This window comes from Nicotiana tabacum, chromosome 3, assembly GCF_000715075.1.
Source record: "Nicotiana tabacum cultivar K326 chromosome 3, ASM71507v2, whole genome shotgun sequence".
Taxonomy (NCBI): Eukaryota; Viridiplantae; Streptophyta; class Magnoliopsida; order Solanales; family Solanaceae; genus Nicotiana; species Nicotiana tabacum.
In genome coordinates, this window is record NC_134082.1 from 153,477,068 (window position 1) to 153,503,015 (window position 25,948).

General features: G+C 35.1%; 3 protein-coding genes across 3 annotated transcripts; all 3 read right to left on the reverse strand.

Moving 5' to 3' along the window:
* Positions 1–4,194: 4,194 nt before the first annotated feature.
* Positions 4,195–6,542, reverse strand: LOC107800945 (uncharacterized). The gene is made up of 4 exons (XM_016624215.2): positions 6,269–6,542; positions 6,025–6,117; positions 5,114–5,289; positions 4,195–4,549 (listed from the first exon to the last, which is right to left on the reverse strand). Exons 1-4 carry the CDS (start codon positions 6,429–6,431, stop codon positions 4,484–4,486), a joined length of 498 nt encoding a protein of 165 aa, XP_016479701.1. The 5' UTR covers positions 6,432–6,542; the 3' UTR covers positions 4,195–4,483.
* Positions 6,543–7,664: 1,122 nt separating this feature from the next.
* LOC107800946 (exocyst complex component EXO84C) lies at positions 7,665–16,254 on the reverse strand. Its single transcript, XM_016624217.2, has 7 exons — positions 15,945–16,254; positions 14,950–15,044; positions 11,229–12,273; positions 9,848–10,363; positions 8,962–9,150; positions 8,204–8,340; positions 7,665–8,122 (listed from the first exon to the last, which is right to left on the reverse strand). The coding sequence occupies exons 1-7, from the start codon at positions 16,044–16,046 to the stop codon at positions 7,876–7,878; spliced, it is 2,331 nt and encodes a 776-aa protein (XP_016479703.1). The 5' UTR covers positions 16,047–16,254; the 3' UTR covers positions 7,665–7,875.
* Positions 16,255–20,601: 4,347 nt separating this feature from the next.
* On the reverse strand, positions 20,602–24,684 carry LOC107830479 (cathepsin B-like protease 3). The gene is made up of 11 exons (XM_016658043.2): positions 24,461–24,684; positions 23,649–23,702; positions 23,476–23,556; positions 23,204–23,360; positions 23,098–23,102; positions 22,923–22,997; positions 22,714–22,839; positions 22,359–22,577; positions 21,403–21,513; positions 21,279–21,314; positions 20,602–20,986 (listed from the first exon to the last, which is right to left on the reverse strand). Exons 1-11 carry the CDS (start codon positions 24,527–24,529, stop codon positions 20,852–20,854), a joined length of 1,068 nt encoding a protein of 355 aa, XP_016513529.2. The 5' UTR covers positions 24,530–24,684; the 3' UTR covers positions 20,602–20,851.
* Positions 24,685–25,948: the final 1,264 nt, after the last annotated feature.

The following is a 25,948-nucleotide window of genomic DNA, read 5'->3' on the forward strand; positions in this document are numbered from 1 at the left end:
TCTGTGTTATGTTCACTTTGATCACTTGCTCTTTTTCTTCTTCGAGGATTTTTATCTTTAGAACCGATTGGTCTACCATGTTTCAAGCATGGCTTAGACTCATTTGCTTTAATTAATTGTTCTGTCGGGATATCAACTCGAATTGGAGCATTAGCAGCTGGAATGTGTGACTTAGTCACCCTTGGTAGGTTAGTGAATGCATCTGGCAATTGATTTGCAATATTTTGTAAATGAATAATCTTTTCAACCTCTTGTTCACATTGATTTGTTCGAGGATCTAAATGAGATGGTGATAATGTATTCCGATCTATCTTCTTTTTCAGCTGCTTATTTTCTCCCCCTAATATTGGATATACTGATTCATTAAAATGGCAATCAGAAAATCTTGCCGTAAATAAATCTCCAGTCATCGGCTCTAGATATTTTATAATAGAAGGAGATTCATATCCAACATATATCTCCAACCTTCTTTGAGGACCCATCTTTGTGCGTTGTGGTGGAGCAATTGGAACATATATCGCACAACCAAAGATCCTAAGATGGGAAATATTTGGCTCCTAACCAAAAACCAATTGCAATGGGGAGACTTTATGATAACTTGTGGGCCTTATCCGCACAAGTGTTGCTGCGTGCAAAATAGCATGACCCCATACTGAAATGGGAAGTTTTGTTCTCATAAGCATTGGTCTAGCAATTAATTGGAGGCGTTGATCAATGATTCTGCTAGACCATTTTGTGTATGAACATGAGCAACCGGATGCTCAATTGTTATCCCAGTTGAAATACAATAATCATTAAAGGCTTGGGATGTAAACTCACCGGCATTATCAAGACGAATTGTCTTAATTGCATAATCTGGAAATTGTGATCTTAGCTTTATTATTTGAGCCAACAATCTCGCAAATGCCATATTGCGAGTTGATAGTAAGCACACATGTGACCATCTTGTAGATGCATCTACCAAAACCATATAATATTTGAATGGTCCACATGGAGGGTGAATGGGCCCACATATATCACCCTGTATACGTTCCAGAAATGCAGGGGATTCCATCCTAACTTTAATAGTTGATGGTCTAATAATTAATTTTCCTTGAGAACACGCAGCACAAGAGAATTCCTTAAATTGAAGAATCTTCTGATTCTTCATTGCATGTCCATGTGAATTCTCAATTATTTTACGCATCATATTAGAACCAAGATGGCCCAACCGGTCATGCCAAATAATAAAATTATCTTGATTAGTAAACTTCTCGTTTACTACGGCATGTGTTTCAATCCTGCTAATACTTGTGTAGTATAAGCCGGAGGAAAGAGCAGGTAACATTTCAAGCACATATTTCTTACCGGACATTATTGTAGTAATATAAAGATATTCAATCTTTTCATCATTTGTAGTCTCAATATGATAGCCATTTTGGCGAATATCTTTGAAACTTAATAAGTTTCTTTGAGATTTACTACAATATAGTGCTTCATCAATAGCCAAATTTGTTCCTCCTGGTAGTAATAAATTGGCTCTTCCAGAACCTTCAATTAATCTTGTACTATCGGATATTGTATTAACATTCGCTTCTTTCATTACCAAATAAGAGAAATATCTCTTATCTTTTAAAATAGTGTGTGTTGTAGCACTATCCAGAAGACATATATCATCTTTATTAATCTTGAGTCCAACTGAAGACTGGGGAATTTTCATATTCTTCATAAAAAAGACAAATAATACATCATAAGAAATATGAAAGACAAGCAGGAAAAAAAATATTAAGAAATACATTAGAAATGTAGAAACTAGCAACACATGATGCATTAGGAAAATGCACTCAAGAAAAATAAACTAGTTGCAAACATAAACATAACAACTTTTATAGTTTCATTCCCCAGTAAGATGATTAGTTCTTCAGTCAATATCCTCAAAGAAGTCCCCAACTTCTAAATGAGTAATATTTGTTAGGCCTTCAAAATCATCATCTTTATATGCAAGATGTGCCTTAGAATCATATTTACTTGAGGGACCTGCTTCATCATCATTATTTTGAAAGGTCAAGTGTGCCTCCACATTATTTTCTTTTTTCTTGAGGGAGGCTTGATAAAGTTTGACAAAATGTTCTGGCATACGACAAATGTGTGCCTAATGACCTCTCATACCACATCGGTGACACATACTAGCTTTACCTTTTGAATGGTTAATTTGAGAACCCTTATTGTTCTCCAATTTATTTCCACCATAATGACGATAATTGTTTCGCCCCTGCCATGTCCTCGTGTACGACCATGTCCACGACTTCATTTTTATTATTTTGTTTTCTTTCAAACTTATCATATGTTGCTACAGCATTCACTTCCGGAAATGGAGTTGACCCAGTGGGACGGGCTTCATATTTTTCATTAATAGAGTATTATTCTGCTCAGCCACAAGTAGGCATGTGATTAACTCAGAATATTTCTTAAAACCTTTTTCACGGTATTGTTGTTGTAGCACCACATTTGAAGCGTGAAAAGTAGAAAATGTTTTTTCCAATAAGTCCTCATCTATGATAGTGTCTCCACATAATTTTAATAGAGTACTTTAAAGATAGCAGAATTATACTCACTTACGATTTTAAAGTCTTGCAACCTTAAATGTATCCACTCATACCGAGCTTTCGGTAATACCGTAAGTTTTAGGTGGTCATATTGATCCTTCAAATTAATCTATAATTCAAGTGGATCTTTTACGGTTAAATATTCAGTTTTTAACCCTTCATGTAGATGATGATGAAGGAAAATCATGGTCTTCGCTTTATCCTGATTTGATGCTTCATTTCCTTGTATAATAGTATTTCCAAGACCTTTAGCGTCAAGGTGAATTTCAGCATCAAGAACCCATGATAAATAGTTCCTCCCAGTGATGTCAAGTGCCACAAATTCAAGTTTTGATAAATTTGACATAGTGAAAACTATCATAAAAGATGAATAAGTTAGAGAAATAATTATAATAATAAACAATTAATGAAAACAAAACGATTAAGGTAAAAGAAATGAAAACAGAGCTATATCATGTTAACAATCTACTATTTCATTTTATTCTTGCCATAAAGTAGAAATTACATACTTGTTTTATTTCACTTTATATTATTGATATATATGTGTTAATAGAACTGAACGTGACTAACATTATTTATATGTTCCAATAAATATAAAGTAATTAAACTATAAAATTATTGCTTGTCAATTTATTTCTCACAGTTCTTCAAAATGTCTTAAAGATATGTTTTGATCTAGGGAGTCCATGAATATTATAAGTATGACATTAGTGCATAGCTAGTTTGATGACTTTGAGGTCCTCTAAGAGTTGAGCACAGAAGGAAATAGTTATTTTATCACTGCAATGTACTTAAACTATTTAAGATGCTCGAGCGCACAAGTAATCTGCAAACAATGAGCATATGATATGTACTGCCATAAATAAAATGATTATAATGATACATACCTTAATAAAATATGGCTCAACTTAGCGGGAGTTAAGAATAAAATTAGAGCTCCGTGCTGATAACGTGTTATAAAATAAAAGCAATGCAGTAAAATGTAAACAAGAAGAGATAGAGAGAATGGAGAAGTGTTTTCTTCTTTCACTTTGGTGTAATGTTTCATTGCAATTACATGGCCTTTTATAGGCATAAAAAGTAAAGATGATGGACATAAAATAGGAAATTTAATCTTTAAGTTATTCATAACATGGACATTCAATGTAGCATCCAATATAGTATCCAATGTAGTATCCAAAGTAGTATTCAATGTACAAACTATTCATAACAAAAACTACTTTAAATGGATTAATGGAGAGAAACATAACTGAAGAAAGTCTTTTTTTTCTCTTAATAGAAAATATTTTTTGGTGTGTTGCCAAAAGATATTTTATAAAATACCTTCATGCCAAACGCACCTTATAATATACTACTTAACAAGTCCAAATAAAGGGAGGAATTATCATCAATTTGAACTCTTCATTAAACGTAGTCAGCATTTTACTTTAACATGTGATAGTTTATCAGTCATCAGTCGTCCTCTTTGTTCTCTACCTTGTTATTTTTTAGAGTGGAAGATAGCTGCTATTATCAACCTCCCCCAACTACCTTCCCAAAAAAAAAAAAAGGAAAAAAGAGGAAATGTAATTACACCTCTTAAATGGATCATAAGAACAGGGCGAAGTTGTTCATGTGACAATGTAGTAAACGCATTACTTCCAAGGATGTCACATAAAACTGGATACAAATCTATGACTATACGTCGAAAATGCACAGACTTACAGAAACGAAGGGAATTTTTTGAGATATCAGAAATACATGTGTTTAATATGTTCTCGCTTATAGATATTAGATGAAGGATAAACAGAATCCTGGTTGAATAGATATATAATGAAAAACTGGAAAAGAGCATAAACGAGCTCGAAATGTACTGCTCCTTGTGGACATTATCTACTTATCTCAGCATCTCGATCAATTCATAACTCTAATTCTTGATCAATTGATGCAGCTTCCAGGTCTTCAACACTGACTGGTTGATGCAGCTGCATTAATGAAAAGCAACTTTAACAAAGGCTCAACAAAAGGCTACACATCACTAAGTACTCAAAGCAGCGTAATGAATCCATACAAATGCATCAGACCATTTTAATTGCAGTTCCTACATATATTTCTTCTATATGACTCATGTTCCAACATTAGTGTTCATCAGAGGAAAGAAAATGAGAACCAAAACTAGCCAAACATTTGGTTGCAGATCGAGACTACTGGTTCTTATTTGATACGCCTCTCAACAAAACCAAGTAAGACAGTCTCCAATTCATTTCTACCTAAGGAAAGTCAAACTTTGGAGAAGTAAAATATACTCTCAAATGTTTAACAACAAAATTAGCTGACTCGGTGATGCATGTTTCATCATGAACAGCACAATCCAAAGAACAATTTAGGCGACCATGGTGTCACGTCAAAGCAGGTATCATAGTCAGTAGAAACTGCTATTGTCTAAGGAGCAGCTTTGAGATGAACACTTGCTTAAAAAATTTACGGATAATCAAACAGATAGAGCAGGAAAGGCATTTCCCCTTAACAAGTATCAAGAAGAAACGTACTGCTGTTGTAACAGAAAATAGGTGGAAGGCACGCAAGAAAGCATCATTTTCTGAGGGAAGAGAATCATGATTCCACGATGTTATGTTTTGGAACTTCGCCTTCATCCCCCAGCAACTTGAATCTTCGACAGACCTTTTTCTTTTCTCATCAGGCATTTTCTTTCCCAAGACAAACCCTGAAGAAGAGGTATCAAATAAAATAAAGTTAACAAGATTAAGGTCCTAGCATAAATTTAAACTATAATCATTGTAAGACTTTAGGTGGCAGCTGAGTGGTGATATAGGTAGTTTCACTCTATGAAGTTCAAGAAAGAAAAAAGGAAAAAGATGATAGCACCGGAAACAGCAACACATGCAGTGATACATATTAAGAAGTTTGTATCACAGAATTGTATCAAAATTGGGATGGGAGTACATCGTTTGAAGGGACACAAATTAGTGTTTCAAGTCCACCAATACAAAAGGTGAAAGACAATATACTATCATTCAAAAAGCATATATCGTAAGTTCGTCTGGATATTTTTTTTCCAGACCATAGTTCTAAGATTGACAGTGCCTATTGAAATCGGAAGCTAAACCAAAATTTCTGTTAAATCATCAACAGTTGGAAGCCAAACTACCACCATGATTCAATCTCATGTCGTTTATATGGGATTCCACTGTGGGGTTACATGACCTTAGGCTCTGCCACATCAACAGAAAGCTTTTGGCATATGATTTGATAAAGTTCATATCAATTGGTTCAGAGCCATTCAGTAATTATGCCTCCTAATCAGTTATGCTGGATAGGCAATAATAATCAACATACCAGTGTATCCCTAGTGCTACGTTCAATTTTATTTTAAAAGACAAGCTGGTCTGAATGCTACTGTTTTTTTTCTTAAAAAATAAATAAATAAAAGAGAGTTTACCAGAGTAGCCATGAGGAATTGCAACAGTCGTTCCCTGAAGCTTCCTTCCTCTAAAATGAGCTTCCTCCACATTTAACCCGTCAACAATGACACCTTCAATTTCATTCACATATTCAAACACTGACTAACAATTTTTTTTTTAAAAGTTCTTCCGATAACTAAAATTCAATACACGAAAAATAAAAATTCAAGTACACAAAGGAGTATGAGATTGACTTGCACAATAGAAATGGAACAATTATACCAGTGGGTTTTGGTTTGAAGTACTGTGAAACATCAGATGGACCATTGAACTTGATACAGCATGGCAGCTGGTGCACTTTCCCGGTGAGATCCACAACATTCGCCGCCGGCAGATTGCCGTTTAAATCAATTGTGCCTGAAATTCCGCCGGTGTTTCTCTCCATAGCTCAGTTGATTTGGTAATGAGTAGCAAAAAAAGCCCTAATTTTAGTTAAGCTTCTATTTTCCCGCGCTTTTTCATGAATTTTATGTTTATATATAGACCAGTTCATAGAAAAGCTTGGAAATTGGAATATTAGTATCTAGTTTCGAAAAGTATAAAATTGTGACCAGATATAATTAAGTTGATTTTTGGAGAAAGCAAGGTGGCGGATAATTACGGACATAGTTGGGGCAAACTCGAAACTAAAATCGAAATCCAAATTTTTTAAACTTTTTGTTTGGATTTTCGGATTACGAATTGGATTACGGGTTTAATTTTTAAATTTTGGATTAAATGTTGGACTTGGTACTTTAAATTTTCGGATATCCGAAAATTCAAACTTTTTATACTTTATATTTAGTGCATTATCCATATGCAAATAGTAATAAATCAAATACCCTATCCATCAGAATTATCTGATATATTCTATATTAATTACTAAATTACTGTCATAATATTTTCTATTTGGACATGGTTATACTATTGCTAATTCTTATTGGCTTTATTAATGTATCTGTTGTAGTTCCTTGATGATTTCATTACTTGAATACTTTATTTGGATGATTGGTACGAGAATAAGGAACTTTTTAGGCAATTTAACATAGATACTTCATTTGATTGTTCATTTTTGTAAGAAGAAACATCTCAACTTATAGGCTCAAAACAGAAAATCTGAAATATCCAAACCGATTAATCCGAACTTAAAAAATCCGATCTAATCCAAGTTTATTTGGAATGGATTTGGATTGTAACTTCTTCAATCTAAAAACCAAAAATCCAAACCGAACTGGCCGAACCCCCCCCCCCCTCCAGAAGCAAGGCAGTAAATTTGTTTTCTTTTTCTTCCTTTTTCTTTTACTTGGAAAGAAAATGTAGTGAATAATTAACCTAATTACAATTAAGTATATTATTACCATATATCTCTCTTTGATTACCTTGCCGTAGTAAAATCTAAGAATTGGAAAAAGGAAACTACTACCACTCTATGGAAAAATAAAAAAAAGGAAAAGGAAAATAATGATGTTCCCTTCCCCCCCCCCCCCCCCTCTTTTTTTTTTTTTGAATTAAAAGGATACTCATAGTAATAACTATTACATAATTTAACTGTCCTGGGATATGATATAATTGTGTTTTTCATTTACAGCTCAGGTTTGTTGCTCATCTACTCCCATACACCGTTGAGTGCAACACTTAATTCTATAACTCTTCTGGATTCTTCATAACATAATCTTGCAGCAAATAACCCTTTAATCCCTACTAATTAATTGATAATGTGGCTACTATCTGAATACAACAGAAGAGGGGGAACACAAGTACTTACATTTCTCCTACCATCCTAACACATACACTGGCAACAGATAAATTTTTCTAATGCAAAGTCGCCGGAAGTAATTAGACAGCATTGTTTAACTCTCAGGATCAGAGAAATACACAGGGCTATCCAAATCACCCATTTGTGCTGAGGCGAATGACTCAGAGCTATCTACACTTGAGAGGGAAGAAGGTGATCCGTCAGAGTCTGACATCCCTCCATCATGCATGATGAGGTGTTCATCATCAATCTCCGATGTATCTGATCCAGAACCACCTAGGAGAAGCTTATTTATGGCTCCTTTTGCAGTTTCCGTGAACCATTCGTCCTCAGGTAGGGCACTGATAAAGAAAAGACATGTTCAATGATGACCATACCCCCAAGGAAGGTGAACAGCAGTAAGCTAAGTGAACAAGGTATACCTTTGTGGATCTATGCCCCTGGCAGAAAACGTCCTGACTGCACGCGCAATTATGTCTGATGCTATTTGATGCACTTGCCTTGATGGATAGCCCGCAAATCGTGCGATTTCAACAGTGAAGTGCATGTCAAGAATTAACTGTTGAACAAAAAGTTGATATCAAGATAGGAAGACAGTTTTATCATAACTCAAAATATTTGCTTAACAATGGAGCATTTCTTGTTGAATATCGCAAATCTGAATGTTGACATAGCATAGTCCGGACGAAGACTAAGGTATCTTTTTGGTATTTCACCAGGTTAACGGCAATTGGGAGAGTACTTTAAGCTCTTACCTGTCGAACATACAAATAAACATCTTATACTGATCGGGCTAAAGTAATAAGGGCATGGACAAGATACCCTCACTTTCAAACACCTAAATAACCAGAAAGTTACTTTCAGAAAAAAGGAAAGACACAAATGGCTGTCCTATGCCCAACTACATATCCTTGAGAAATGTCCATCAGGAATTCCTAAACAATTGAGGACTTGAATTATGCAATAGACAATACAATTCATTCTGTTGTGCTACTCTTCATACAGAGTTCAAATTAGACAAAGTTATAACAGTTCCTACACGGTATTCCAAATTGAATGAAAAACCCGGGCAGTAGGCTTGATGCCAGGTGATAAGGTGAAGAAAAGTATAAAAAAAAAAAAATGTGTATTACTGTATTATATTGAGGTAGTACAGCTAAAGACAGGGTAGTAGATATACCTGCTGCAAACCCAGAGGCTGCAGAGGAGCCGACTCATCCTCTAGAACACTCCAAAACTCTTGTTCATCAGACAACCATATTACCACAGTCTCTGTCAGCCTGGCAAGCAAAACCTTCTGTATCTTCTCTCTTCCTAAAAGAACATCTCCTGCGACAGTTGCTAATTGCTGCAGCTTACCAAATAATGCCTACAGATTTGAACCGTTACCACCTTTTAAGTCACATGAAAGGATTGCTAACATGAAGCATTTATGAGGTTCACTTAGCAGAAACTCTAGAAAGCAAACAACAACATCATCAACCCAAACTCTAGAAAGCACACCAGAAAAAAAAATTACAGAATAATAGAACTTGGACAGGTTGATAAAAACTGTCAAACAGTTCTAAATGACCATCGAATAGACCACATAATTCCAAGTGTTCAGTGCGCAATGGTCCAGATTTCAAATCCCAGGGAGCTTCCCCAGCTTGAACTTCATAATAAAGCCAAACAAGCATCTGCTGAATAATATGATGAATGGTTGTATAATAAAAAAAATACTAAGATTCACCTTATGTTGCTGCTATAAAGCAGTGAGAGATGACAACCAGAAAAAACTGGAACTGAAGGCTTTGAAAGGGGAGTTACATACTAACAGGAAAGCAATAAATGATGAACCAGAAACTCAACAGAAGGAGCATTAATCCACTTGGGATAAAGGGAAATTGCACATGCAGTTCTTCCAGTTCTCAAAAAGGAAACTAATTAATCTTGCACCATTTTAGCGAAGGGGAAAAAGAAGTGAACAAACTAAAGATGGACAAAGGAATTAACTAGGGTGTGCTATTCACAGCACGAATTAGTAAGGATCATTTGGAAACTAGGACAAAAAGGAATTACAGTACCTGAAATGGCAGTGAAGGTAGCGGATCGGTGTGCCAAATTGTATCTTCCCCCACGCCACTCAAATAAATCTGTGCATCTAATCGTGCATCACCATCTCTTGAGTATATGAAATTAACAACATATTGTTGACAGAAATTGTCTCTAAGTTTGTCCAGCGAATGCTGAAGTTGACGCCTCCAGTCCTTGAGCTCCACGGTATTGTTTGCGGCAGGCATCATATTTTCAGAACCCACTTCCTTACTTTCATTAAGAACATTCCAAATTCTAGATACAACCATAGGCAATAGTTCCTCAGCAATGGTAAATGCAGTTCCCAATAGAGCAAGCTGCTCAGAGTCTGTTTCAGCTCTAAAAAGAACAGGTTCTTTTAGCTCTGTGAGATTGTCATCCTCAGAGAGACCAGGTAGACCTTTAATCAATGCATCCACATACTTGTCAAAAAGATGTGAAATTCTGGTCAATATGTTAGCTCCAAAATGTAGAATGACTAACTGGGTGAGCTTCTCCACTATTTCCTGCAGAGGAGGGCAAAGTTGTTGAACAAATTATTTATTAAGCCATTAAGAGAAACAGAAGCCTGATGCACTGCTATTGTTCTTTTGTCCTTTTTTCATATGTTGCAGTTCCAAGCAATCTCAAATCAATCTGTGCTCCTACTTGAGCAGTGAAAAATACTTGAGACATCTATTTAAGCGCCACAGCATTGTAGGTCATCCTAATATTGCAGCTAGAAGAATCCAGCAGAAAGAGAAAGAAATCATGCGCTGAGAAAGAGAGAAATCACACACATATTCATATATACTGCAATATTGTAAATAGTAGTTGCACCACCATGCTGAATATGCAGCTATAAGTACGTTACATACAAGACGTAGCTTATCTTCTTCCTTCAGCAGAAAGGTTCTTTGACAGAGTGGCACTTCCATTTTTTATACTAGAAATATTTGTTTTCTTGGACCAAGTAGACATTTTTTAGCCCCCAAGTTTCTTCCTATGGGCGTGAGAGAGAGAGAGAGAGAGAGAGAGTGAAGAGAATAAAGTACTGGATTTGATCTACCAGTCTCTCGACAGATTCAGCTGTCTAGAAAGGCCAATCATGGAGAGTTGACAAGACCATCAAGAAGATCTGGGTGATGATCCCTTGCAACAATACGCACACCTATAAGCCAAGTTATGCAGAAGGACTTGCAATACAACTATAACAAGGGGAGGGAGGTCTTTATAAAGGGGAATCAGAAAACAAGGGGATGGAGGAAGTACGGCAATTTGTGCAAACTAAGATCGCACAATGCACTTCATCAATCTAAGTGCATTGAGATACAGTATTAACACGTAAGCAAACAGAAGATCGGACAATAATAATAAGGATTGAGACCTTACTTTGACAACATATATGAATCTCATTCCACTTTCAACAAGCAAGGTATCAGACGTAGTTGCAAATGTAGATAAAGGAGATGCAAAGCGAGGTGATAATGGTTTCCCTTCGTCACTTGAAGCAAAATCCAGAACCACTTTTCTGGCTCGTATAAAGTTCAACTCAAGGACTTCTTCCATGTATGGGCGCAAAAGTACCAAGAGTAATTTTGACAGTTTAAGCCCCTGTTTCTCCAAGGCATTACAGTGATTAAGACTGGCCTGAGAACAAACACTTGCGGCATGTAAAGCAGGAGCTCCATCAGAAGGCGGTGCATGTTCTTTAACCAACCGTACAAAGTATTCAATTTCCCTTTCTGCCCACTGGATAATTCTGTTGCTATAAACAGGATTGTCACCAAACATCGTGCCTGATTCCTTAGTAGTCAAAGAAATGGTAGAGAATACAAGGTTAGACAATGTTGCCGAATAAGTCTCGGGATAACAAGGACAAAGGGGAAGAAAAGCCTCAATACTTTTCTGGAGACGAGATCTGTACGACTTAATAAGTAGCTGATGGGCTAAAGAACCTTTCCCGAGCTTGAGCAAACCAGACAAGGCCTTCTTAAGTTCGACAATACCAATTGACGGTCGTTCTGTGATCTCAACCAGCTGATTCTCGAGCATCTTTTTTCTTTTAGACAAAGCAGCCTTAAAAGATGATGGTTCAGTAGATGAAGTCTCTCCTGAACTTTTCAGCTCAGGTTGACTTCTTTCTTTAGCATCTATTGCCTCTATTGCTTCTTCAATCTTGTGCTCCGCTAGAAGAACATCAATATTCTCCAAGAATAACACGTTTTCATCTTCCATGGCATTCATGAAAGTATCACCATAATCAAAGCTTTGAGGGCTTTCATTAGCTTCTTGGACATCACCACTAGCTCGGCTCCATTCATCCAATTCTCTACCTACACCATTCAGGAGATCTTGAACAAGAATCCCCTGGGCAGATATATGCTTTCTAAGCTCATTGAGCTCATGTTCTGTTTCCACAACTTCCTCAGACAATCTACAATGACAACAACAGATTAAAAGTTAAACTTTGCACAAAGAGGGGTCATGCACCACTACATGGATTCAATTATGGTTGCGTATCTGATAAGAGTGTATATAAGTATCCGATATGCTTTTGGCCAATTATTCAATGTACTTTAAAGAATCTGCAGACAGGACCCATATCCAAGTTGCACCCATCTGGCATGGGTATATCAAGGCGAATGAAAAACCCACATAACATACATCAGGAGATAATAAATTGAAGGTGATCAGTAGGAAAAAGAACTACATAATGCATAAAGCAGCTCAATGCAAAAAATAGCCAGCGACGCAAAAAAGAACAGCTGGACATGCAATGTTCAGAAAGCCTACACACAATAATCAGTCGAGCTAAATCTATGGAGTTGTTAACACCATCCACATTTTCATCTAGAGATGGTAAGTTGAACAGTTAGTAACTTTCTCTTTCAATATGCTCTTTCCTTGATATACATGTTGTGAGAATGCACGGGAGAAATATCTATTTTTATTAACAATGAGCCCTATATATAATTACATATTCCATACCTATTACATATGGGAATAGGGCATATTTTACTCCTACTACACACGTGACTACTAGGACTATTTACACATAACTATCTAACATTCCTCCTCAAGCCAATGCATACAAATCATATGTACCGAGCTTGTTATATATGTAACTAATACGAGGATCAGTGAGGGACTTAGTGAAAATATCTGCAAGCTGATCATTCGACATACAAGGCCATTAGACTCCCCCTGAGCAACAAGAATAAGTGGTTGCTGATAAACAGAAGTTGGCCGAAAGTTCGCCAGGAAAATTTGAAAATAGTGAGACTAAGCTGAATTCCACACTACAAAATAGGTTCTAAAATACCACTAGAAAACAAAAACTTTTCTGAGAATCACTGTTCATGCTGGGAAATCATGGTTCACGCTGGAAAAAGTGCACTGTTCACGCCGGAAAAAATAATAGTTATTAGAATTTGATGTAATTTATATGGGTAGGCTCGGAATCACTGGATGAGCAAGTTGTCCGGAAAAATTTTTGTCAAAAAGTAGCCGGAATGGCTCACACGCGCCGGAAAAGTTACTTTATCTCGTTGTAACCCTAGTTCTGGCAACGCGTGGAGGCACGTGAGGGACTTTCTGCCGGAGCGATTGACTGGGGTTTTGTCGCCTGACTTTTCCGAATAAGATGGTAGTGTTGGTTTTCGCACAACACTTACCGATGAGGAGATAATACAAATCAACCTTGAGTTGTCAACCGGAAAGACGCACGGTGACTGACTTTTATCGGAACAAGAATTTCTGGGGTTTGATCACACAAGGGTTTCAAATATGATGGTGGTACTGGTATATGCACAGTACCCCTGTAGCAGTTATGAACCCTAGGAGCAAGACGAAGTTGCCGGAAAATTGCACGGCGATGAGATCTTTCTTCCCGGATGTCACTGGAATGACGTACAAAGTTAATTTTCTCATTGAAGCTATGATACCATGTGAGAATGCACGGGAGAAAAATCTAATTTTATTAACAATGAGCCTTATATATAATACATATTCTACATCTATTACATATGGGAATACGACATATTTTACTCCTACTACATACGTGACTAGGACATATTCTACTCTTATTACATATGGAATTAGGACTCTTTACACATAACTATCTAACACTTGTGTTTTTGTCGATAAGAAAGTATGTCTTGTAGCGTTCTCCAATATAAAGGATCCCATAATAATTAGGAACATACAACAATGTGATGTTAGCACGTAAAGCTTTCAGTATTGGTGTTAGCACTTCTGATTAAATCGATAATGGAACTACTAGATTTCATTAAATCCGACTGTTATTCTGTTAAATCAACTCTTATTATCCTTCTTTAAATATTTTTTCAAAAATATAACAAACAAACAGCAAAACAAAAAAATAGAAGGTTAGCTACCAAAAGGGAAACATGGAACAGGGGCCGAAATGCATTTTTCCGGTTATTTATTAGATATCTTCTAATTCTTTGCTTATAACCAACTGTTTAGAGGATTTATCTCTCCACTTTCTGCTTCTTACCATTTCTCCTGCCATGTTTGAGACACGTCATTGAACAACAAAAGTTCTCACTCGTATCTCTCCCCCCCCCCCCCCAAAACAAAAAAAAAACAAAGAGGGAGCTCTTAGAAACAAATAGATGGAAAGAGAAGTCTGGTTTCCTCTATAGTTCTAAGCAAGGATTCTTAGTACAAGAGACTATAACATCAAGAGAAAACTAATAAATAGTGCACACGGCTGGGTTGGTTTTAGTCCTTCTAGGCACAGGCCATGTGCTACCGACATGAACTCAATCTCAGACTAAAGTATGACTCCAGTAACAGATAGTTTTCATTGCCTCCTAGCTGAGAAAGGATGCATTACACTATTCCACATCTCTTTGAGGTGGTAGTACCTGTATTTGACCTAAGATGATGCACGTTTCGTCATTTAGTGCAAAGATTTAAGATAGTTTTTCTATTGTATCCTTGTAAGTTTTAAGTTTTCAACAGAATGGTAACTGCAGCTTCCATATTAAAGTCATAAAACATGGTTTATGAAGACATCGTTGCATGAAACAGAATAATCTTCAACTCTCTTTTGGTCTACTAAAAGACTTTCATCAACCAATACCTCAAGAAGGCCAAGCACTTTGTTCGAGTATTACCACACAAGTTCTCCACTGCATCCTTCAAATCCAAAAGCTCAAAGCAGATTTTCCTAATTCCCTGCACAACTCAGAACATTAAACTTGGGACTCACAAGAAAAGACAAAAATGATGAATCAACAAGCACCCTAGAAATAGTGGAAAAGATAGATTTCTTTGATTTCGCGTGTGAAAAGCAAGACACCATCATATCCCAACTAGAGAAACTTAAACCATGGTCTAGAGACAACTATATTGCGGGGCTCCGAAATATATTCTTAGTAAATTCCAACACTAATTATCATTTCCCCCGTGAGCTATTGGAAAATAAATGGAAACAGAAATGGAGAAAGGCAATATGCATACTCAAGGAAATGGAGTATGCATATTTGGGAACAAAACAAAATGCATGACCATAGAACTTCAGGAAGACATAAGCCTAATATCAGACAGACCATTTCAACATTTCACCATAGCACCACAGTTTTACTTCCGGCACTCGAAAAACTAACCTAGAAAATCAAATTGAATTTGAAATCCCAAAATAAAAGTTCAGTTCCTCTTCAGCAAGCACAACTAGGTTTTTACTTGAAATATGGACACCCCAAGACACTAAACAAAATAAGAATTTTAAAAAATAAGGAGTACCTACAGAAAGTCACAAATTTAGCTCAGAAAATAGATCAACCTCGAGAAAAGAATAAACAAACTTGCACGTTTCATCAAAGCACAAAAATTTAACTTCCAGCACTTGAAGTACATGAAAACTAAAGAACACCCAGATGAATTGTCACAAATTTGGTTCAGAATATTGATCAAAATTTTTATTAAAAAAAAAAGAAGAAAACACACACACACACACACACACACAATGATAAGAGCAGTTGAATTTGCTAGCACACTTAATTTCTCAGCAATGAACCAAAATGGGGGTGAAACGGAAGTAGAGAAAAGGCAAAGAGAGAGAGAGAGAGAGAATACTTTTTCAGTTTTGGATTGGTAAATGGAGTCGATCTTGGATTGAGGGGTCACACTTTCGACACAGGGGAAATCATCTTCTTCTTCACTGCTTTCCATCCTCATTTTTCCTGTTACAGCGACAACAGACCCCAAACTCCCAGTAGATTTTCCGCTTTGCAGCTGTTGAAAATGGGAAATGAAGAGAGATACAGAGTTCACTGGACTTCACTTGAAATCAGCATTCGAAATAAGTAGCCTTTCTACATGTGCGTGTTGAGGTTCCCCCTCTTTTTTTCTTTTTTCTCTTTTCTTTTTTTTTTTTTGGTGAGAGGGGGAGAGTAGGGCCGGGCATATTGGTATATATTGGTAATACCAATAGTCCGAATCGAAAAAAATTTATTTGGGTTAATGATTCGGTAACGGTTTAGCATTATTTTGCTATTGGGCTACCGATTCGGATCTCGGTTTGCCCAATTTTATTAACGGTTTAACGAATAACCCAATAAACTTTATCAAAATACGATATTATCCTTAGGTATATAAATTTTCCCGTTCTCACAATTCTCTATCTACTGTTGTAACCCTCCCAAATTTGTCATTCAACACATAGAGAAACAATATTGTAAGGTTTATCATATTCTTTGAGAGGGTTACAAAAATAAGAAAGTTTATCATATTCTTTGTACAGTACACATTATACTTCATTACTTCTTCCCTCTAGAATCTTGATTGAGTTATTCTATCGGGTAAATCGATAAACCGAATCGATAATCGACTTAGTTATCGGTTTAACATATTTATAAACCGATAACCGATATGTCAAACGGATAATATTTACAATCGAACCGAACCGACCAGCCCAGCCCGGGGAGAAGGGACGAGGGAAGCCTTGCTTGCGGGAAACAAAACTATGTTTAGCGCATACATAATTATAATTCCCTATTATTTGCATTAACTTTATTTTATCTCCATTTGTGAAATAAAACTTAAATATCCTATGATTAACTTATTCAAATAATTTAAATGCATTGATAAAGACCCAAAAAAAAGAGTCAAATTAGACATAATAAAAGATACAAGCTAAAAAAATTGATGATTAGAGCTAAATTTCTAAGATGGGAACATAATGGCAGAAATAAAAAGTGGCTCCACGAGAAGTATTATGTACTCCATGAGAAAATGGTAGCATAAAACGAGTTGAATCTGAAAAAATAATAAAGAATCGGTGTACATTTAAGTGCAATTTAATCTATTTATACAATATAGTTTCCTTACAAAAAACAATAAAAAGGGAACCTTTATATAAATTTTGGAGCTATAACAAATTGAGAAGAGAAGAACAAGATGGATGCATGGGATCAATAGCTGATAGTTATGCCTTTTCTTTATTGAAAGGTTAAGTCTGCCTATAATAAAGATATTTAAATGTGAATAATTTCTCAGCTCGTATTTATCTTCATTTATGAATTTATCAAATTAACCCAAAGAAAATGCAATACCACACATGACTCCATCTAGATCAAGAGTGACAGTAAGTTACCTATTTACTTTCTTCCAAAATAAAACACATTGGAGGGAGGGAAGGAAATCATATGCTAACTATAATTACGATGAATTAACCAAAATTATGATAGAACTAGTGAATTTGCTGCGCTTCGTGCGGTTATTTTGTAAAAGGTATTAATGAATTAATGAGCTAATATTTTTTAAAAGTGAATTGAGGTAAAAGAAAGAAAAAACATGAGAATTATTGGTCTCGCCTATAAATATCATGTTAATGTCTATTGAAATTATAGTAACAATAATGTAGGCAAGTAAAATTACATCTTTTTTGTTATAACAATTTGATAAAACTCAATTGTTCGTCGTACATCATCAGTGTTTCACTATTCATACTCCTAAAATTTTACCAAATGTGCTTCGGAAAAGATTTGAAAGTCTTCTCGTTTTAGGAGAAGATAAATTAAAAAGAAAAATATTTTCTACTAATTTTAGAACACTATTAAAGGCTTTTAGAGATTTTAGAATCCTTTTTTAATATTTTCCTATTATAGTAGGTATATTTGGTTATATTCCTTAAAAAGTACGTTCGTTTTCTATATTTTCATAAGTATTTGAGTAAAGGATACTTGCATTTAGTATTTATTTGATTGTATTCCTAGAAGATCAATTTCTTAAAAATATATGTATATAAGACGTGATTTATATTTCCTCTATTATAGAGTGAGAGATTTATTTCCAATTTTTCCTTCTTTATTTTCTTCTCACCCCCCCCCCCCCCCACACACACACACACGATTCTTCTTTCCCTTTCCCCCTTCTTTTCTTACTCATTTCTTCCTTCTCTTTGATTCTCTCGTTCTTATTGTACCTCTTTGTTATTGCACTTCAGATATTTAACATTTGTTATTCTTTCTAAAATAATCAAATTTATTCTTCTTTTTCCTCTTGCTAATTTTCGGGAAAAAAACTGAAAAATACATTTTTTTTTTCCTCAAATAGTTTTTGCTTTCCATGTTATACTCTCTTCATTATTTCATATATAGTCATCTTGCTCCCATCAATTTTCGCCAATAAGTACCTCCTTTTTTTTAATTGTAGAACCCAGTATGTAAAAAATATTGTAAATCAGAATCCGTGAGTTAAAAAATCTGACACTATATTTGAATACAAACAAAATTAAATTTTGTTGGATAAGTATTATACAAATAGTAAATTTTCTTTTATAAATTGCACTATCAATAAGAGGACAGAATATGTGTGATAAGATGTACTTCAAGTTCATCATGCACTAAAAAGAAAGAGAAACGTTTCTCCATAAAGGCATAACCAAATTGATCAGAATTCATAATAATGGAAATGTTCAAATAAAAATTGCCCTAAACACCGCCTTGCTTAAAAATTTATTTTATAGAGGTAAATACTTCACCCACTATTTGAAAATCAAAGGAGAAAGAGAAGGAAAAAGTGGGTAAAAGTAGGATATAGTTGAACAATTTTTTTTGTACTTAAAACCTTATATATAGTTTAAGTGTAAATAAGAGAATTAATAAAAGCAAAACATACAACCATAAAATTAAATGACCTTCATTTCTTTTTCACATAAAATTAAATTTGTAGGCGAAGATTTTATTTTGATCAACCAACACTTCAGGCAAAAGATAATGATACATCAATTATCATTCTCATAATAGACTTAAACTCCTCTAAATCACAATTATTCCAGAAAATGTACATTAGACAACGATTTAACAATATCCTTAGAAATTATGAAATAAACTAAATGTAGCAACTAAGCACACTACTAATTATCAACTTGCAAAAAACACAAAACTAAAATCAATGAAATTAAAAAGGAGAAAGAAAACATTACAGGCAAAATATAATACAACATCAATTACCACTCCTCATGATAGACTTAAACGTCTTCTGAATTGCAAGTGCAATTGCTCCAGAAAATACAATTTAGAAAACGGCTTAACATTATTATCCATGAAACAAATTAATCCAAATGCAACAACTACACACAACATAATCAACCTGCAAAAAACACAAAAACAAAATCAAAGAAAAAAAAGGAGAAAGAAAACATCAGAATCTTATAATACATTAAGCACAATAATATTCTAATTTTTTGCAATTAAAGCAGGAAAAGGCTTCAAACATATTTCAAAATGACAATTATTTCCGATTAAGAATTAAAAAAAGTAAAAGAAATAAAAAAGCAAAGATGATTAGTAACAATTAACGTTACAAATTTCAACCTTTTCGACTAAAAAGGTCTACAAGATACACACACAAAAAAGAAGAAAAAAGAACAACTCATAAGAGAACGTAGGAAAGAAGAACGAAAAACGGTAAGAAATTAGGAAGGAAGAGGTGGAATTTTAGGAGAAGAAATAAATAGTAGTAGTAGTAGTAGTAGTGAGGAAAGATATAAATGAGTTTATTATGTTGGTAACGGCTAAAGACATGGTAGAAAGAAAAGTGAAAGGACGTGATGTTTGGATTTTTTAATTAAGTGATTGTTGGAATTTGTTAAAGAAGAATACTTCATTTTTAAATAGCATATAAATAGGGAAAAGGGGATAAAAGCCAAAAAGAAGGAGAAAATAGATAAATAAGATCTTTGGCCAAAGAAAAGTGTCAAGTCATCTCCCATTGTCCTAACTTTATATATATAGATTTACTTGGCCACCTTTAGAAATTAGGATAAAGCTAACTAGAATTATTCCTATTTATCTTTCAAAGATTAGTAGACAACCCAAATTCTTCTAAATTTTCACTAAAATTAATAGCAAAAGTGCTATTTTTTTTTTTTTGCCAAAAGCACTTTTGGCCAAAAATTGAGATGTTTGGCCAAGCTTTTGGAAGAAAAAAGAAAGTTCTTTTGAGGAGAAGCAGAATAGTTTTGGAGGAGCTAAAAAAAGTAGCTTCTCTCCAAAAGCACTTTTTTGAGAAGCACTTTTGAGAAAAATACACTTAGAACAGTTTTTTTAAAGCTCGGCCAAACACTAATTGCCGCTCAGAAGTGCTTTTCAAACTAATTAGCGAAACACAAACTGCTTCTCGCCAAAAATACTTTTGAGAAAAACACTTTTGAAAAAAACAATTCTCAAAATAAGCTGATTTTTGCAGCTTGGCCAAACGGGCTATAAGATAGCGACAGCACACGGAGTTTTGATCACAGCAATACAGTTCATTGATAATGTTAAGTACAATTCATAATAATGTTACAACAGTGCCAAGATTGACAAAGTACTTCTGAAGAAATACATTAAAGATAAGAAAAGCACTTCCACTGATAATAAGATAGTGGAACAATTGCAGACAACGTAAGAGGTGAAGAATGTTAAACTTAAAATGTTATTGTTCCCCAGTCTTCAGAAACTTGCATTCTATTTAGTGTTTAGTTGAATAATTAGCATTCACATTGCGGCATCAAGGAAAGCATCAGAGACATCAAGTTCCACGTTCAGATTTCTGGCTGAAGGCAATCCTGCAACCACTTCATCTTCGATTTCACATTCGTTTGTTCCTCTTCTGATCTTAAAGTAACCATCCTGCCATGAACACAAATATACATTTCAGAAGAAGGATGTACGCTCTGCTCAATTAGCACGTCTTCAAGAAGTAGCATTCACCCCCTCCCCCCAAAACCCAAACCAAACCCAAGAATGCGCATATATAAAGTACAAGAGACATATACTGAACATTATGAGTCAAGTGTGTGAACTCTGATTTTGAAAGGGAAAAGCTAAGGTTTTAAAACTTTTTAGTAATTTTCCCCGAGGAAGAATGAAGTATTTTCGCTCAAGTAAACATTGAAAGAAAAAGGATTGACTCTAGACATACATCACCCCAGCCTCTGTTCCACTGATTGGCAAGAAGCTGCAAAGCCAAAAGAAGATGATCAAATTTAAAAAAGGACGAAATGGTTTTGAAGATATAATGGCACAATTTGAAAATGTCAACAAACCCAATAGTCCTCTCCATCCTCAGTTCCCCATCCGATGAGTTTAACAGCATGGCCTCCCATTATATCACCGGTTACATGCTTGTAAACTCCAGATTTGTAGTGAGCGAAATCCTGTGTACGAAAATAAGCTTGTCATTCAGTATAGGAAGGGCATATATATCGAATAGGAGATTATAACAGATAGAATAAAGAAACTAATCCAAGGCAACAAATCCTAATTTCACCAGAAAAGATAATGCAATCTCAAGAACCACGCCGAGGCAAACGAAAGAACATAAGCAGCCTACTGCTGAAGCATGTACCACTTGACAAACAGTACATGTGTGCACAAATATCCCAGACTAGGATATCAGTATGTTCAAACAATGATCCTTAGATAGTACTCCTAGAATTGGAACTTCCAACTGGTACTCCTTCATTGTAATGGACATAATATTCTGGAAGGCTAAACGACTACAGATCACAAATTGGCATAATAATTCCACAAACATGATTGATGGTAATACTAGGATTTAGAAAGGTAAACTTGGTGACCAAAACTTATTTGAACTCTGTCTAAAAGTTTATCGACAGCAATTTGACAGTCGACCAGAGAAAGAAAGTAATTTCAATTACATTTTGTTATTTCATTCATTTCAGCCAAGCAGTATTAAAATGCTCATGTATGCTTTCTAAAGAACTCTCCAAAAAACATTTAGAATAAAGTACTCATAATATTTAACTAAAGTTTCTCAATGTATATTAGAGTTAGCCAGAAAGAAGTCTACCCAAGCTAACAATATTATAGGGTATATACTGAATTGCGTTTTGATTCTTGTTTGGGATTGAGGCTCAGTTGTCGTTGCTGTTTTAAAGGTACATGCAACATCCAACTTTATATCTAATATCTTAACAGTACGAATTGTATCTCAAATATCAGTATCATAATTTTACTCTCCTTCCTCAATCGTTCTTACCTCGTAAACGGTAAAAGAGACCTCAACTGGTCCATTCTTGTAAACTTCTGTCATTATACTGTGGGGATCGGAGCTGATCATGTATGCATTGACGCCAAAATGCTTGGACTTACTCCAGAGTAAATTCTGCTTAATGCACTTCCTGTGACACTTGGGGGTGGGATATGCAGGTTCACATCCAGGGTGGGAACATCCCTCATTATCAAAGTAAGGGTCACACTGCCAGAATAAATTTTCTTAGTTAGTTGAGAATAAGGATCCAAAGTTTCATTTTTTGACTGGTGTATAAGGATCCAAAGTATCTGAAAGCTATAATCTTTCTGAAGTCCAATAAGTCAAGAACAAAACCATATACCTCATCTGTGACCACACCCTTGCGGACAAAGTACTTCCAAGCTTGTAACGGATATCCACCATCACAACCATCCCCACATAAAAAGCCACAGCATGCTAAGAGATCATTTGCTGACAGAGAGATATTCTGCCTCACACATTACATTTGAATCATCAGTGACAATAACTAGAATAAAACTTGCAAGTACTCACATTAAGAAATGAGTTTACCAAGCCATAATGAATACAGAAACGATCAGACAGTGACTCAACAGCACCAAAAGCCCAACAAGAACCACAGTGTCCCTGAAATACAAATGATCAGATTATTAGAGTACCCGGAAAGAGAAATTTGCAAGTTTAGGGAGAAATACAAATGAGTGATACTAGAACCAAGATAAGTCACCTGATCTGCGCCATAGTACCGGTGCATGACATCAAAAGATGGAAAGCATTAGCACCCCACTATAGAACAATAGCACTAAACCAAGCACGAAAATGAAAAAACTAACCAAGAATTCTCCCAATAGTGCTACAGTTAGGCCAAGCCACTCGTGCATCAAACTCTTGTGGTAACTCCAAAAGTTTCGGATGAGTTAAAATAGGAATGCCCTTTAAATCACCCTTTCTTGTGGGCTTAACTCCAAGAAGGCGCTTAAACTGGGAAACCTGTGAATGAAAGGTAACATATTCATGAAAAGAGTGGTGAAGGATGTGGCATTGCACAGAAGAAAGTGCAACGAAGTTTGTTCCAACAAAATATACAGCTTTATGGAAATCTCACCGTGAAATTTGAGAAATGAGGGTTCAGTGCAGCTTTCCATCCAGCTTTTTCATTTTCATTAACCTGTTTAACAATTGAGTCCTGCATGACCATTCACAAAAAGGTCTTTCAACTTTTAGTAAGAACAGAGTACAATGACAGTATTATCTTCTCTATCATGAAGGCACTCTTACCTGAAGGATTGCAGATTCCGCTTTAGCTTGGGATATTGGTTGTTCTGCAACAACCTGCTTGCCATTTGAAAAAAATGAGTTTCAGATTTGAAGATAAACCTACACCTATGTTTCCTCTTTCTACCATTCAATAGTTCTATTCCTTTGTCAAGCACTCAATTAACTTATACAGTGGGCAGAAAAAAGAGAGGATCAGATTGGACATTTTTGCTCCTTTCTTAGGATTTAGGCAGGATAAGGGCAGTTGATTCAAATTGGAGATTTCTGTTAAAGAACTCCTTTTTCCTTCTATAGTCTTAGAACTATGCATAAGTTTGGTGAGTAGATTCCCATCTTTTTGGAGCTTCATCCATGTACTCATTAATATTAATTTGTGAGATTACACCATCCACCCCCACCCCACCCCACCCCAAAAAGAAAACCTCCACACTGTCAACCCAACATATTTCCACTACATACAGGTTCCAGGCAACATCTGCACACACAAGACTATTCCCCTCCCCCCCCCGAAAAAAAAACCAAGTAGACCTCCTCCTCATGTATTGCAGGCAACATAAACTGAAGCTTCAAGAAACATTTAAAAGATTTCCCTTTTAGGAGTACATTAGTAGATCAACTAATTTATCATCATGATTACCGAGATTAAGCTAACCCAAAAGCTAAAAAAATGGAAGAAAGCAGAAGAAGTCAAGAAAAACACAATAGATGGGGCTTTAATCTGCTACAATCACTCAATCCATCTATTCATCTAAAGCTATATAAACCACACCAACCAGCCAAAAACACAAAATATGAAGAATCAAGGATCGAACCTGTAAAATAAGGATAGAGGCACCAATCAAAAGCAAGAGAGCGGCTAAGGACATGTGATTCATCGCCATATTTGGCTTTTCTCTGGAGTTCTCCAATTGTGGTGTGAAGATGCAGGAACTCCCAGAAATATATAGATACAGGAAAAGATAGATCAATTATTGGCCCATCTCTTTTGACGTATAATAAAAGTTTATAACTTTATTTATCAGCTACAGAGATGATTGTTATTGATCCTCTTTAGGATATTTTGAATTAAAGAATTGGATTAAATTGGAAACATTCAGTTCCCAAGTTCGGCCAAACTTAGGTTAGGACCACGTGTGGTTTTGTTATTGGACGTAAGGGAGTACAATAATTTTGTAATTTTCAAGATAGATTAACGATTGAGATCTCTTATCAAGCGGTTGGCCGAATTAGAAAAGAGATTCCTTCAAGTTGGATTCCATTTTTTATACTGTTCCTTTGGAATGAAACTATCCACTTGGCAATATTTATTGAAGAATGGGCGATACTCTAATACAGAAAAGATAATGTAGTGGGTCTCGTTTAATTTTAAAAAAATTACTTCAAAATTTGAATATTTAACTAGGCGAAAAGACATGAATATCCACTTAGTTGAGATAAATTATGACTTTGTCATGTTGATATCTAGGACTCGGTAGCGTACGCAGAATTTTTCGTACGCGGTGTCGCATGTACATAAATAAAAAAGTAAATTATTATTTAATATTATTTTCCCACAAATTGAAGAGCCTTGGCCCGATGGTTTAGTGAATATTATTGCAAAATGAGGTGTAGGTTCTATTCTCCTTTACCTCAAATTTTTAACAAAAATATTCAAAAAATAGAATGTCTGGGTCCAACCTTCAACTCACCACCTTTACATGTCCAATACAAGCTTAATCAATGGACAAAGAAGTGTTCTTTGCTAAGAAGCGGTATCATTACTATATATTGCTTCATTTTTGTAGAATTTAAATATAAATATTTAATATTTTTTTCCGATGAAACGGTGTCGGATGACACCGCTTACTCTCATGTGTGTCCGTCCCTGCTAAGACTCATTTTACTTTAGATCCAATATTCGCTAAGGCACCATTAGTTTGCACTTAGTGAAGGTATGAATCTTAATCATTTAAATTTTTCGTTATTGGTTATGTTTGGTTTTTAGTCTGATCTTAAATATTCAAATGTTAATTATTAAGTTTGTCTGTTTTTCCTTTGACAGCCATATAATGAGATTAAATAGATATAAAAATAATTAAAATTTATAGCAAAGTTTTAACATTATTAAAATGTTGTCCATTCAAGTTTTTTATAAAGGTGGTATTTCACCACCACTCAATCCACTTTATACAGTTAAGAATCCTTTTAGAATAGAAAATTTAACTTAAATACCGGGCTTACTCAATTGTTTAAACTAAAAATTGTCGGTCGTCATCACAAACTACCACCGTTAAATACTATTGTCAATTGTCATCACAATT

Coding starts and splice junctions, on each gene's coding strand:
- LOC107830479 (XM_016658043.2), bottom strand. CDS start 24,529: ATGGCGATGAATCACATGTCCTTAGCCGCTCTCTTGCTTTTGATTGGT. Junction 23,703..24,460: donor CCTCTATCCTTATTTTACAG/GTTCGATCCTTG, acceptor AATGGCAAGCAG/GTTGTTGCAGAACAACCAAT. Junction 22,840..22,922: donor TCTGTATTCATTATGGCTTG/GTAAACTCATTT, acceptor TGTGTGAGGCAG/AATATCTCTCTGTCAGCAAA.
- LOC107800946 (XM_016624217.2), bottom strand. CDS start 16,046: ATGAGGATGGAAAGCAGTGAAGAAGAAGATGATTTCCCCTGTGTCGAA. Junction 10,364..11,228: donor GATTCATATATGTTGTCAAA/GTAAGGTCTCAA, acceptor CCTCCTCTGCAG/GAAATAGTGGAGAAGCTCAC. Junction 8,341..8,961: donor AGCCTCTGGGTTTGCAGCAG/GTATATCTACTA, acceptor TTTGTTCAACAG/TTAATTCTTGACATGCACTT.
- LOC107800945 (XM_016624215.2), bottom strand. CDS start 6,431: ATGGAGAGAAACACCGGCGGAATTTCAGGCACAATTGATTTAAACGGC. Junction 6,118..6,268: donor CTTCAAACCAAAACCCACTG/GTATAATTGTTC, acceptor ATGAAATTGAAG/GTGTCATTGTTGACGGGTTA. Junction 5,290..6,024: donor AATTCCTCATGGCTACTCTG/GTAAACTCTCTT, acceptor CCTCTTCTTCAG/GGTTTGTCTTGGGAAAGAAA.